Source organism: Salmo salar, chromosome 12 (assembly GCF_965601325.2).
Source record: "Salmo salar chromosome 12, fSalSal1, whole genome shotgun sequence".
NCBI lineage: Eukaryota > Metazoa > Chordata > Actinopteri > Salmoniformes > Salmonidae > Salmo > Salmo salar.
This window is the reverse complement of record NC_138302.1, coordinates 35,515,237-35,528,629: the sequence shown is the minus strand read 5'-3', so window position 1 is coordinate 35,528,629 and position 13,393 is coordinate 35,515,237. Positions and strand designations below refer to the sequence as shown.

The window sequence follows — 13,393 nt, the reverse complement described above, 5'->3', positions numbered from 1 at the left end:
AACTCGAAGTCCCCTTTCTTCTGCTGCTTGGTCCTTAGTTGGTGGGAGATTCTGTCACTCTCGTCGTTAGAAATGGTGGACCAAAACGCAGCAGGTATGTGTATACTCATCTTCTTTATTTACGGGAAAAGAAGGAAAAAAAAACAAACAAACACGTATACAAAAATAAACAAACGATGAACGACAAAATGACAGTCTTGAAGGCAACACAGCAATCCAAGAACAATCTCCCACAAAATACAAGACAAACATACCCAACTAATATAGGACTTCCAATCAAAGGCAACACCAAACAGCTGCCTTCAATTGGAAGTCCACCCCAATTAACTCAACATAGAAACACACTCACTAGACTACACATATAAATACATAAACATAGACCATAACTCAAAACCCGGAAATAATAAATCAAACGCCCTCCTAACTAACACACCACCCCGAACCATATAAAACAAATACCCTCTGCCACGTCCTGACCAAACTACAATAACAATTAACCCTTATACTGACCAGGACGTGACAACGGGAGTTGATATGGTTTCCAAGTCCTCTGTTGCTTATTCTGCCTCTTTGCTTGGATCACTACCAGACCTTGTCTGTCAGTCTCTAAAACCGTTTACAATGTTGCCGGAAATACTCCTGGAACCCCTGCGGTTAGGGTGAATCCCATCTCTTTAAAAAGTGCAAATCAAAGTTGTCACAAAAGGAAACATTCCTGTCGTTGCAAAGTTTCTTCAGGTACTCGTTTAGGGCAACAATCATTATTAGGAGGGATGATTCTGGTGTGAAACAAGAGATCTAAACTATAAGGAAGTAGAATGTCATGGCCCTTGGGCCACTGAATGTTTGGCACTTAATAAAAAATAAAAAAAGGAGTAACAACAAAGACTTAAACTTACTAAAATGACACAGAACCTGTTCAACAAGCAAACATGACATACAGTTGAAGTCGGAAGTTTACATACACTTAGGTTAGAGTCGTTAAAACTCGTTTTTCAACCACTCCACAAATGTCTTGTTAACAAACTATAGTTTTGGCTAGTTGGTCAGGACATCTAATTTGTGCATGACGCAAGTAATTTTTCCAACAATTGTTTACAGACAGATTATTTCACTTATATTTTATTTAATTCACTGTATCCCAATTCCAGTGGGTCAGAAGTTTACATACACTAAGTTGACTGTGCCTTTAAACAGCTTGGAAAATTCCAGAAAATGATGTCATGGCTTTAGAAGCTTCTGATAGGCTAATTGACATCATTTGAGTCAATTGGAGGTGTACCTGTGGATGTATTTCAAGGCCTAACTTCAAACTCAGTGCCTTTTTGCTTGACATCATTGGAAAATCAAAAGAAATCATCCAAGACCTCAGAAAAGAAATTGTAGACCTCCACAAGTCTGGTTCAATTTCCAAATGCCTGTATGACGTTCATCTGTACAAACAATTGTACGCAAGTATAAACACCATGGGACCACACAGCCGTCATACCGCTCAGGAAGGAGACGCGTTCTGTCTCCTAGAGATGAACGTACTTTGGTGCAAAAAGTGCAAATCAATCCCAGAACAACAGCAAAGGACCTTGTGAAGATGCTGGAGGAAACGTATCTAAGTATCTATATCCACAGTAAAACGAGTCCTATATCAACATAACCTGAAAGGCCACTCAGAAAGGAAGAAGCCACTGCTCCAAAACCGCCATAAAAAATCCAGACTACGGTTTGCAACTGCATATGGGGACAAAGACCGTACTTTTTGGAAAATGTCCTCTGGTCTGATGAAACAAAAATAGAACTGTTTGGCCATAATGACCATCGTTATGTTTGGAGGAAAAAGGGGGATGCTTGAACACCATCCCAACCGTGAAGCACGGGGGTGGCAGCATAATGTTGTGGGGGTTCTTTGCTGCAAGAGGGACTGGTGCACTTCACAAAATAGATGTTATCATGAGGATGGAAAATGATGTGGATATATTGAAGCAACATCTCAAGACATCAGTCAAGAAGTTCAAGCTTGGTCGCAAATGGGTCTTCCAGATGGACAATGACCCCAAGCATACTTCCAAAGTTGTTGCACAATGGCCTAAGGACAACAAAGTCAAGGTATTGGAGCGGCCATCACAAAGCCCTGACCTCAATCCCATAGAAAATTTGTGGTGAGAACTGAAAAAGTGTGTACGAGCAAGGAGGTCTACAAACCTGATTCAGTTACACCAGCTCTGTCAGGAGGAATGGGCCAAAATTCACCCAATTTACTGTGGGAAGCTTGTGGAAGGCTACCCGAAACGCTTGACCCAAGTTAAACAATTTAAAGGCAATGCTACCAAATACTAATTGAGTGTATGTAAACTTCTGACCCACTGGGAATGTCATGAAAGAAATAAAAGCTGAAATAAATCATTTTCTCCACTATTATTCTGACATTTCACGTACTTAAAATAAAGTGGTGATCCTAACTGACCTAAGACGGAATTGTTACTAGGATTAAATGTCAGGAATTGTGAAAGACTGAGTGTAAATGTAGTTGGCTAAGGTGTATGTAAACTTCCGAATACAACTGTATGTGCTTTTACCAAGCGACAGTACCCACATTTTCTAAACAGCTCAGGACATTACACAAACCCAGTGAACCTGATAGGAAGACATGGGCCTGGATTGTCTGAAAAATAGGCAGTGTACACATAGATTGTACAACACATTTGAGACAGTACAACACATTTGTGATACAACGGAGAGTTTGTCTGCACAAAAATGTTTACACAACCGTTGTCTCAAGTGAGTTATACATCATTTGTACAACCTGAGTGTGTAGGGGGACATAGTGTTTGGTTATTGAATACAGAACCACATTTCTGAACACTTTGTTCAGAAAACGCAAAGAAAGACAAAGAAAACATGATGGCATCTTAAGCTCTTGCTTGATTGGTTATGGTTTCCATTCAAGGTATTGTGAGTTAATTGGTAGGCAGGATGGGGCTCATATTACACATTGTTATAGCTTCAGTCTTGAGTTCTCATCTCGACACCCACAGTAATTGACATAATCAGGTGATCACAGTGACTAAAAAAGAAATGCCAGCTAACCGGTCAACCGAATCAAATCAAATCAAATCAAATGTATTTATAAAGCCCTTCTTACATCAGCTGATATCTCAAAGTGCTGTACAGAAACCCAGCCTAAAACCCCAAACAGCAAGCAATGCAAGTGTAGAAGCACGGTGGCTAGGAAAAACTCCCTAGAAAGGCCAAAACCTAGGAAGAAACCTAGAGAGGAACCAGGCTATGAGGGGTGGCCAGTCCTCTTCTGGCTGTGCCGGGTGGAGATTATAACAGCACATGGCCAAGATGTTCAAATGTTCATAAATGACCAGCATGGTCAAATAATAATAATCATAGTAGTACCATGTATGCATAGTATGGTACACCTTGCAAACATGTGTTTTCATTGTGTTCATTGTGTTCAGTTGGGTAATACACAGTAATATCGTGGGATCATGTGTTTGTGGAATGTTTGATTTTGGGATAAAGTGAAGTCCATTTGAACAGGTCACAGTTGGTCTTGGATGGACCAAAGTGTTAGTAACCTAAACAACAAACACAGATGATAGTGATGATAAAACGAGGAGTCAATTATGACTGCCACTGAGGTCCTTTAGATAAGAATCCTGTCAGGTGTAGCCCATTACGGCTTGGCTGTAACAAAAACCTGCACCGACACCAGCCCTGGCAGGTGACCAGATTGCCCAATCCTGCTTTAAAGTGATGGTTAGAGTTTGTGTCATCTTCATATCATTGTTCTCATGCTATATTATGCTAACGCAGACTTGCCCTTTAACACCTAAGCTTCACTCCCACCTTTGCAATTAAGATCTACAGTGTCTGTGTACATACTGTACTTTCCATTATTTTGCTGACGTGATGGGTTACCACCCAATGGCCTGAGAACAAAATGTGAAGAATTGGCACACCTGGCTACCCGTCCGGCTACCCATCCTTCCCGTATAAAAACCCTGATGTGGTGTCTGTCAGACACAGAGGAGTAGGCACAGCTCGATCAGCTGTGCTATTTTACACTGAACACTGTTCATCGCTTACCTGATCTGAACGACTGGTAAGGACATTTCTATTTAACGGACTGATTGTTTTGACCTGTGTTGAATTATTGTATATTGAATGTTCATTGAAAAGTAAATGTTATGGTGGTATAGGTACTTCTGAGAAATGTGATGTACTTTGAGAAAATGTTTTGATAATTGAGGTCTCACAACATTACCAATTAGCTAGCTCAGAAATATACAAATGTAAATACATAAATAAATATACATTTTAGAATTGTATATATTTTTTATTTTTAAATACAAGAATAAATAAAAAAGTTGATGTTTATTCGTCCCTCGCGGTGATAGCTTTGAAATATATTGGTTATGGGGAATACGCTATACGTACACTTGACAATACATTTTAAAACATACATGAGAGTGTTGGTTGAAAAATCTTTAAATTACCTGCTCAGGTGTCATCTTTTTTTGCCTACAACAATAATGTAAAGCCTCGCATGAACTTGAATTGAAGAGTTTCATTCCAAAATGATATTCTTTAGGTACCTTCATGTGTGTAAAATATTACTGTTTTCAGATTTTTTATTAATATATTTTAGATGTGTATTAAAATGGGTTTTGATGCAAAATGCTATATATAGTTTAGCTGGAATGGAATGTCCGTATCCTGTATATTTGACTGTGATATGTGGTTGTCTCACCTAGGTATTTTAAGATGAACGCACTAACTGTAAGTCGATCTGGATAAGGACATCTGGTAAATGACTAAAATGTCAAATGTAAATATTTTACATACAGATCTCATATTACTGTATTGATTAATTTGGTTTATATATTGACGTCACAAATGTATAATTTGTACAGTACTTTATTAAACATGTAGTTATTTATCGCATTTGACTGTGTAAAACCCAGCAGTGCTACTTATTCCTCTGAGAGTGAGAAGGATATATAGCGTTTTGCAACAAACATGATTATTTGTCTCTCTGAAATTAAACCATCAAGTGATAGATTTCAAACAAATACACGTCTGTAATTTTTTTATTTCACCTTTATTTAACCAGGTAGGCTAGTTGAGAACAAGTTCTCATTTACAACTGCGACCTGGCCAAGATAAAGCAAAGCAGTTCGACACATACAACAACACAGAGTTACACATGGAATAAACAAACATACAGTCAATAATACAGTAGAAAAAGTCTATATACAGTGTGTGCAAATGAGGTAAGTTAAGGGAGGTAAGGCAATAAATAGGCCATGGTGTTGAAGTAATTACAATATACCAATTAAACACTGGAGTGATAAATGTGCAGAAGATGAATGTGCAAGTAGAGACACTGGGGTACAAAGGAGCAAGATAAACAAATAAATACAGTATGGGGATGAGGTAGTTGGATGGGCTATGTACAGATGGGCTATGTACAGGTGCAGTGATCTGTGAGCTGCTCTGACAGCTGGTGCTTAAAGCTAGTGAGGGAGATATGAGGCTTCAGTGATTTTTGCAGTTCGTTCCAGTCATTGGCAGCAGAGAACTGGAAGGAAAGACGGCCAAAGGAGAAATTGGCTTTGGGGGTGACCAGTGAGATATACCTGCTAGAGCGCATGCTACGGGTGGGTGCAGCTATGGGTGGGTGCTGCTATGGTGATCAGTGAGCAGAGATAAGGCGGGGCTTTACCTAGCAAAGATTTGTAGATGACCTGGAGCCAGTGGGTTTGGCGACGAGTATGAAGCGGGGGCCAGCCAATGAGAGCGTACAGGTCGCAGTGGTGTGTAGTATATGGGGCTTTGGTGACAAAACGGATGGCCCTGTGATAGACTGCATCCAATTTGTTGAGTAGAGTGTTGGAGGCTATTTTGTAAATGACATCGCCGAAGTCGAGGATCGGTAGGATAGTCAGTTTTACGAGGGTATGTTTGACAGCATGAGTGAAGGATGCTTTGTTGCGAAATAGGAAGTCGATTCTAGATTTAATTTTGGATTGGAGATGCTTAATGTGAGTCTGGAAGGAGAGTTTACACTCTAACCAGACACCAAGGTATTTGTAGTTGTCCACATATTCTAAGTCAGAACCGTCCAGAGTAGTGATGCTGGACAGGCGGGCAGGTGTGGGCAGCGATCGGTTGAAGAGCATGCATTTAGTTTTACTTGCATTTAAGAGAAGTTGGAGGCAACGGAAGGAGAGTTGTATGGCATTGAAGCTCGTCTGAAGGTTACTTAACACAGTGTCCAAAGAAGGACCAGAAGTATACAGAATGGTGTCGTCTGCGTAGAGGTGGATCAGAGAATCACCAGCAGCAAGAGCAACATCATTGATGTATACAGAGAAGAGAGTTGGCCCGAGAATTGAACCCTGTGGCACCCCCATAGAGACTGCCAGAGGTCCAGACAACAGGCCCTCCGATTTGACACGCTAAACTCTATCAGAGAAGTAGTTGGTGAACCAGGCGAGGCAGTCATTTGGGAAACCAAGGCTGTTGAGTCTGCCGATAAGAATGTGGTGATTGACAGAGTCGAAAGCCTTGGCCAGTGTAACAGTATAGCTTCCGTCCCTCTCCTCACCCCTACCTGGGCTCGAACCAGGGACCATCTGCACACTTTGACAACAAACACCCTCAAAGCATCGTTACCCATCGCTCCACAAGAGCCGCGGGCGGCCCTTGCAAAGCAAGAGGAACAACTAGGTCTCAGAGTGAGTGACGTCACCGATTGAAACGCTATTAGCGCGCACCCCGCTAACTAGCTAGCCATTTCACATCGGTTACACTTGGTCGATGAATATGGCTGCACAGTAATGTCTCTTACTGATGGCGGTTATGATATCGTTTAGGACCTTGAGCATGGCTGAGGTGCACCCATGACCAGCTCTGAAACCAGATTGCATTGCAGAGAAGGTACGGTGGGATTCGAAATGGTCGGTGATCTGTTTGTTAATTTGGCTTTCTAAGACCTTAGAAAGGCAGGGTAGGATAGATATAGGTCTGTAGCAGTTTGGGTCTAGAGTGTTTCCCCCCTTTGAAGAGGGGGATGATTGTGGCAGCTTTCCTATCTTTGGAAATCTCAGACGATACGAAAGTGAGGTTAAACAGGCTAGTAATAGGGGTTGCAACAATTTCGGCAGATAATTTTAGAAGCACCATGCCATGATTAGATGGTGAAAAAACCCATCCATCTCTTTCATAAGTTCTTTAACCAATAAAAGCTAATTTACCAACATTTCAGAAAATGGATATACTGTAAGCAATAATTTCTCATGAAAAAACACAAATGTGAAGAATTGCTGTATACAGTGCATTCGGAAAGTATTCAGACCCCTTGACTTTGTCCACATTTTGTTACATTACAGCCTTACTTTAATGACAAAGCAAAAACAGGTTTATAAAAATTGTTGCAAATTTATATATTTTTAAACTGAAATATCACATTTACATAAGTATTCAGACCATTTTACTCAGTACTTTGTTGAAGCACCTTTGGCAGCAATTACAGACTTGAGTCTTCTTGGGTATGATGCTACAAGCTTGGCACACCTGTATTTGGGGAGTTTTTCCCATTCTTCTCTGCAGATCCTCCCAAGCTCTATCAGACTGGATGGGGAGCGTCACTGCACAGCTATTTATAGGTCTCTCCAGAGATATTCGATCGGGTTCAAGTCCGGGCTCTGGCTCGGCCACTCAAGGACATTCAGAGACTTGTCCTGGAGCCACCTTGTTTTGGCTGTGTGCTTAGGGTCCTTGTCCTGTTGGAAGGTGAACCTTCACCCCAGTCTGAGGTCCTAAGCGCTCTGGAGCAGGTTTTCATCAAGGATCTCTCTGTACTTTGCTCTGTTCATCTTTCCCTCGATCCTGACTGGTCCACCAGTCCCTGCCGCTGAAAAACATCCCCACAGCATGATGCTTCCACCACGAGCTTCACCGTAGGGATGGTATTGGCCAGGTGATGAGCAGTGCCTGGTCTCTTCCAGATGTGACGCTTGGCATTCAGGCCAAAAAGTTCAATCTTGGTTTCATCACACCAGATAATCTTGCTTCTCATGGTCTGAGAGTCCTTTAGGTGCCTTTTGGCAAACTTCAAGCGAGCTGTCGTGTGCGTTTTACTGAGGAGTGGCTTCCATCTGGCCACTCTCCATGAAAGCCTGATTGATGGTGTGCTGCAGAGATGGTTGTCCTTCTCTAAGGTTCTCCCATCTCCACAAAGGAACTCTGGGGCTCTGTATGAGTGACCAACAGGTTATTGGTCACATCCCTGACCAAGGCCCTTTTCCTCCGATTGCTCAGTTTGGCCTGGCGGCCAGCTCTAGGAAGAGTGTTGGTGGTTCCAAACTTTTTTGATTTAAGAATGATGGAGGCCACTGTGTTCTTGGGGACCTTTAATGCTGCAGACATTTTTTGGTACCCTTCCCCAGATCTGTGCCTCTACACAATCCTGTTTCGGAGCTCTACGGACAATTGGTTGGGTTTTTGCTCTGACATGACTGTCAACTGTGAGACCTTATATAGATAGGTGTGTGCCTTTCCAAATCATGTCCAATCAATTGAATTTACCACAGGTGGACTCCAATCAAGTGATCTCAATTTATCTGTTGCCAGTTCGTCTTGTTTGCCAAGCCAACCAGTGTTTTTGTGTCAGCTCCTGCTTTCCCCCAGTCTCTCTTTTGACCCTTGCATGTTCTGACCTTGTACCCACCCGCCTGACCACTCTGCCTGCCCCTGACCCTGAGACTGCCTGCCGTCCTGTACCTTTGCCCCACCTCTGGATTACCGACCTCTGCCTGACCTGACCCTGACTGCCGTCCTGTTCCTTTGCCCCTGTTTCTGTAATAAACATTGTTACTTCTGCATCTGGGTCTTACCTTGATTCCTGATAGTATAGCGTTTTGGAATTAAACTCTTCAATTGTGCCCTTTGTGTAGAATAGCCTTACAGCTTCTCTTTGTAGGATAATCATGTATTTTGTTATCCTATATCTTTCCATACATTCTAAACAGATCACCCAGAGACAACATGAAGCTGGAGCTGCTGGTGGTGTTGGCTGTAGCAACCCTGGTTCCCAGCCTGTCTGAGGGGCTGCTGCTCTCCAAATGTGAGCTGAAGAACAAACTGGCAGAGGCTGCTGACCAATTCAATATGAATGAGAAAAATGCAGCAAAGGGTGTCGAACTGGACAACGTCTTGGCCAAAAGTGGGTTGTGAATTCTATGTAGGCCTATTGTATTTCTGTGAGTTTCGAGAGATTACTTGAAGGTGGTGTGAGATAGCAAAAAACACCAATGTCACTGAACAACGTCTCAAATTTAGCTAAAGGGGAAGTTCAATATTTTACAACTTAATGTTAAAGGGGTCGTCAACCTAGTAGTCTATGGACCTGGAGATTTTTTCTTTAAAGAGCCACAACAAACTTCAGTGAATTTCAGCTAAAATCAATTGGAATGATAGGGGCAATTTACAAATTTCAATAACCAAATCAAGTGAAATAAACTCAATATTTGATTAAAGTTCATTAAAGGTGATTTGGCCATTAAAAAAAACATTGCACGGTTGCCCCTAGCTAGTGGTGCCTAAGGTTAGCTGAAGTTTGTAGTGGCTGTTTAAAGAGAAAAAACAACATGGATTTCAATTTATTTTATAGACTACTTTCAGGGTGAGGAACCGTCTAACATCAAGTTGTAAAATACTGAACTTCCCCTTTAATGATGGCACCCTGAGGATCATGTCAGGCTTTTGATCATGTCAAACCCTTACTTTGGTGTTCAACAACACACCTCCAGGTACTGTTGTTTTAAAACCTTCAAATATATAATCTCTCTCAATTCCCTTCCTGCTCTCACTGTGACTTGGTGGGTCCAGTTATCTGCAGTTTGGACCTAAAGTCTGGCTTAAACACCAGCCTTGTGACCAACCTTGTCTTGCGCAAACCTATCCTGCATAAACCCAAAAGGCGCCCCATCAGCAGGAGACCTGTGAGACTGTTCGGGCGCAAACATCCAGGTAGAGATGTCGAGTCAAAGGAAGATGGAGTCAGTTCTGAGGGAGAAGAGGACAAGCCTAGACCTAATGGGAAGCCTGGGGGAATGAGCCCAAGATGTACAGGAAAGCCTGGTGGAATGCAACCAAAACCTACTGGGGAAACAGAGGGAGGGAGCCCAAGATCAGGGAGGCCTGAGGGGAAGAGCCCGAGACCGAGACCAAGACCAGGGAGTCCCGCGAGAGGAAGGAACAAGCGTGAGGCCGAGGAGTCCACTGGTGATGAGGAAGAACATGACAAAGTTGAGGCGCAAGAAAGCAAAGCGGCTGAGGAGGAAGAGTTTGGCGGCTATGAGGACGAGGGTGATGAAGACAAGGTTGACGAGGATGAGCTGGACGAGGAGGACCTGGAAGAGTTAGAGGCGGAGCTGGACGAGCAAGAAGGAGAGGAACTGAATGAGAGAAAGGGGAACAGGAGGAAGAGACACATCCCAAAGCAGTTCAGAGGTCGCGGACACAGCCGCAAGCCACCGCCACGTAAGCCGATACGCAAGCCGTTCAGGCCATTCAAGCCGATCAAGACCCTGTCCTTCAGCTTTTTTGGTCTCTTCCAGCTGAGCAATCGCCTCGCCTGCGTCTCCTCCAACACCACTCGCTCTCTCAATCTCTGTAAGACAGATTGCAGCTGTGAGTACAAACATCTTTCCGTCCTCAACCTGTTTAGCAGAATGTCAACAAATGACTGCATGTATGTATGTACATGTATGTATGAAAAAATGAATGAAATAATAAACGTCAGGCTTTTGATCATGTCAAACCCGTACTTTGGTGTTCAACAACACACCTCCAGGTACTGTTGTTTTAAAACGTCCAAATATATAATCTCTCTCTATTCCCTTCCTGCTCTCACTGTGACTTGGTTGATCCAGTTATCTGCAGTTTGGACCTAAAGTCTGGCTTAAACACCAGCCTTGGGACCAACCTTGTCCTGCGCGAATGAATGAATGAATGAACTAACAAACGGATGGATTGTTCTTGTGTCATGAACAAAGACAAGAGAATAGAACTAGTGGGTTTCGTAAATCAACCTCACTTCTCTGTAATCACACTCACTCTGTTTAGTCCTACATTAGCGAACCATTTTAAGGTGCAGGGCTAAAATACCTGCAACGTGACCACAAAGGCCTTAGGTAATTGACGGGAACTGTACTGACTGTATGACTGTTTCTGCCCTTCCAGCCTTCGTTGATGATGACATCCGTGATGACATTGCCTGCTTTGTGAAGTCTCATGCCTGGATGTAAGTTAACTGCCAATACTAGTGAATAGTCAGGACAATGACATTGATGCCACACTGATCTTGATCCATAAAACATGAATTGGAGTGAAAGCAGCCCCTTGACAGCACAAAAGAGGTGTGGTTTGGGCCTTAATTACTGCAATCTTATTCAATAGAAATTTGACATTCAAAATGCAATCACATAAATGGTTACTTTTAAGCCGTTGTACAACTTTGAAGCAAGAATATACAATAAGAAAATAATAATCACCATTTTCATTTGTGTTTTCCAGGAAGGCTCTGAGGTTCCCATGGAAATGTGCCAAGCTGCAAGCCTCTGAGTACTTTGAGTGTGACCAACCACTTAACAGTACTATGAGTACTTTGCAAACAACAACAGGGCATTTTCCTTCTTTCTCTGAACTCTTATCTTCTGCTATAAGCGCCACTTAGCAAATATGCTACTTTCCATCACCTCTAGATGACATGCTAGGAAGGATTTGAGCCCCGTTATACCTTGGGCCAACAAGTGCCTCCAAGAGACATTAGGCAACAGTATCCCATTCTCCTTCTCTCCTCCAACTGTCCAACTACCACCAGTAAGGAAGTTAAATTTAACAGATGCCATTTTGTTGAAAATGTCTCCTTTGTTGCTTGGTAACATTTCCTTCTCTGAAAAACAAAAATACATAAAATGATCATAAAGACTTTTTGGTTTCCAGTGTATTATTTCCTATATGCCAATATCTGAATGTCTGTACATTGCTTGTGTGTATTAAATAAATACAATTGTATTAAATTAAGCATTCCATTTTAATCTCAAAGAAATGAAACCCAACATGTATTATTATGTTGTCATTATTTGGAGGGATGATCATGGTATGAAATGTGATATGTAGAATAGAAGCTACCAACTGGGTACAGACATCAATTCAACGACGTGGTGGAATAAGTACCCAATTGTTATACTAGATTAAAAGTAAAGATACCTTAATAGAAAATGACTCAAGTCAATGTGAAAGTCACCCAATAAAATACTACTTGTGTAAAAGTCTAAAAGTATTTGGTTTTAAATATACTTAAGTATCCAAAGTAAATGTAATTGCTAAAATATACTTAACTATCAAAAGTAAAAGTAAAAGTATAAATCATTCCAAATTCCTTATAATAAGCACACCAAAAGGCACCATTTTCATTTTTTTAAATATCTTTTTAACAGATAGCCAGCGGCACACTCCAACATTTACACATCATTTACAAATGAAGCATGTGTGTTTAGTGAGTCTGGCAGATCAGAGGCAGTAGAGATGACCAGGGATGTTCTCTTGATAAGTGTGTGAACTTGACAATTTTCCTGTCCTGCTAAGCATTCAAAATGTACTTTTGGGTTTAAGGGAAAATGTATGGACTAAAGAGCGCATTAGTTTCTTTAGTGAAGTAAAAGTAGTCAAAAATATAATAGTAAAGTAAAGTACAGATACCCTAAAAAATGACTTAAGATGTACTTTAAATCACTGATTCAACATCTATCCCACGTTGGTTCAATGTAATGTCGTTGAAATGATGTGGAAACAACGTTGATTCAGCTAGTGTGTGCCCAGTGGGTATTAACAGAACATGTCATGGGCCTTGGGTCAGTGGATGTTTGGAGCTTTGAAATAAATAAAAAATGGGGGTAACAACAATAACAAAAATGACAAACATACCTAAGCAAACTTGGTATATCCAAAAAATATAGCCTGTGCACTGATTCAAATAATATCTTGTGGTTCCTCTAATCACAATTTTGTCATTTTGAAAACATGATTAACAAAGTAATCTGTACACATTGCATAACTTGATTTTTCATCAAACTGACTGGGAGCAGAAATCAGCCCAATATTAGCCAAATAATGTTAATTCTGCACAAAACCCCAAATTTAGACAGGCCCACTGGGCTAAAGATGGACCAGCCCATCTCTCATTTGCCAGAATTTCGCTGTGGCCATTCTACCTCTGATTACTTATAAATCCCACTGACTACAGTACAGCCTCTTAAGAAGCATACTGAAGAAAGCCACTGAGTGCTGGGGCTGGGGTGCTGGAGAATGGGAGCAA

General features: G+C 41.6%; 1 protein-coding gene across 1 annotated transcript; it reads left to right on the top strand.

The window, feature by feature from the left end:
- Positions 1-4,039: 4,039 nt before the first annotated feature.
- On the top strand, positions 4,040-12,003 carry LOC100136396 (uncharacterized). Its single transcript, NM_001123548.1, is given in 5 exon segments — positions 4,040-4,108; positions 9,042-9,235; positions 9,901-10,704; positions 11,257-11,317; positions 11,590-12,003. Coding segments are annotated over 4 exon segments (1,203 nt in total). The 5' UTR covers positions 4,040-4,108; positions 9,042-9,057; the 3' UTR covers positions 11,750-12,003.
- The last annotated feature ends 1,390 nt before the right edge of the window (positions 12,004-13,393 follow it).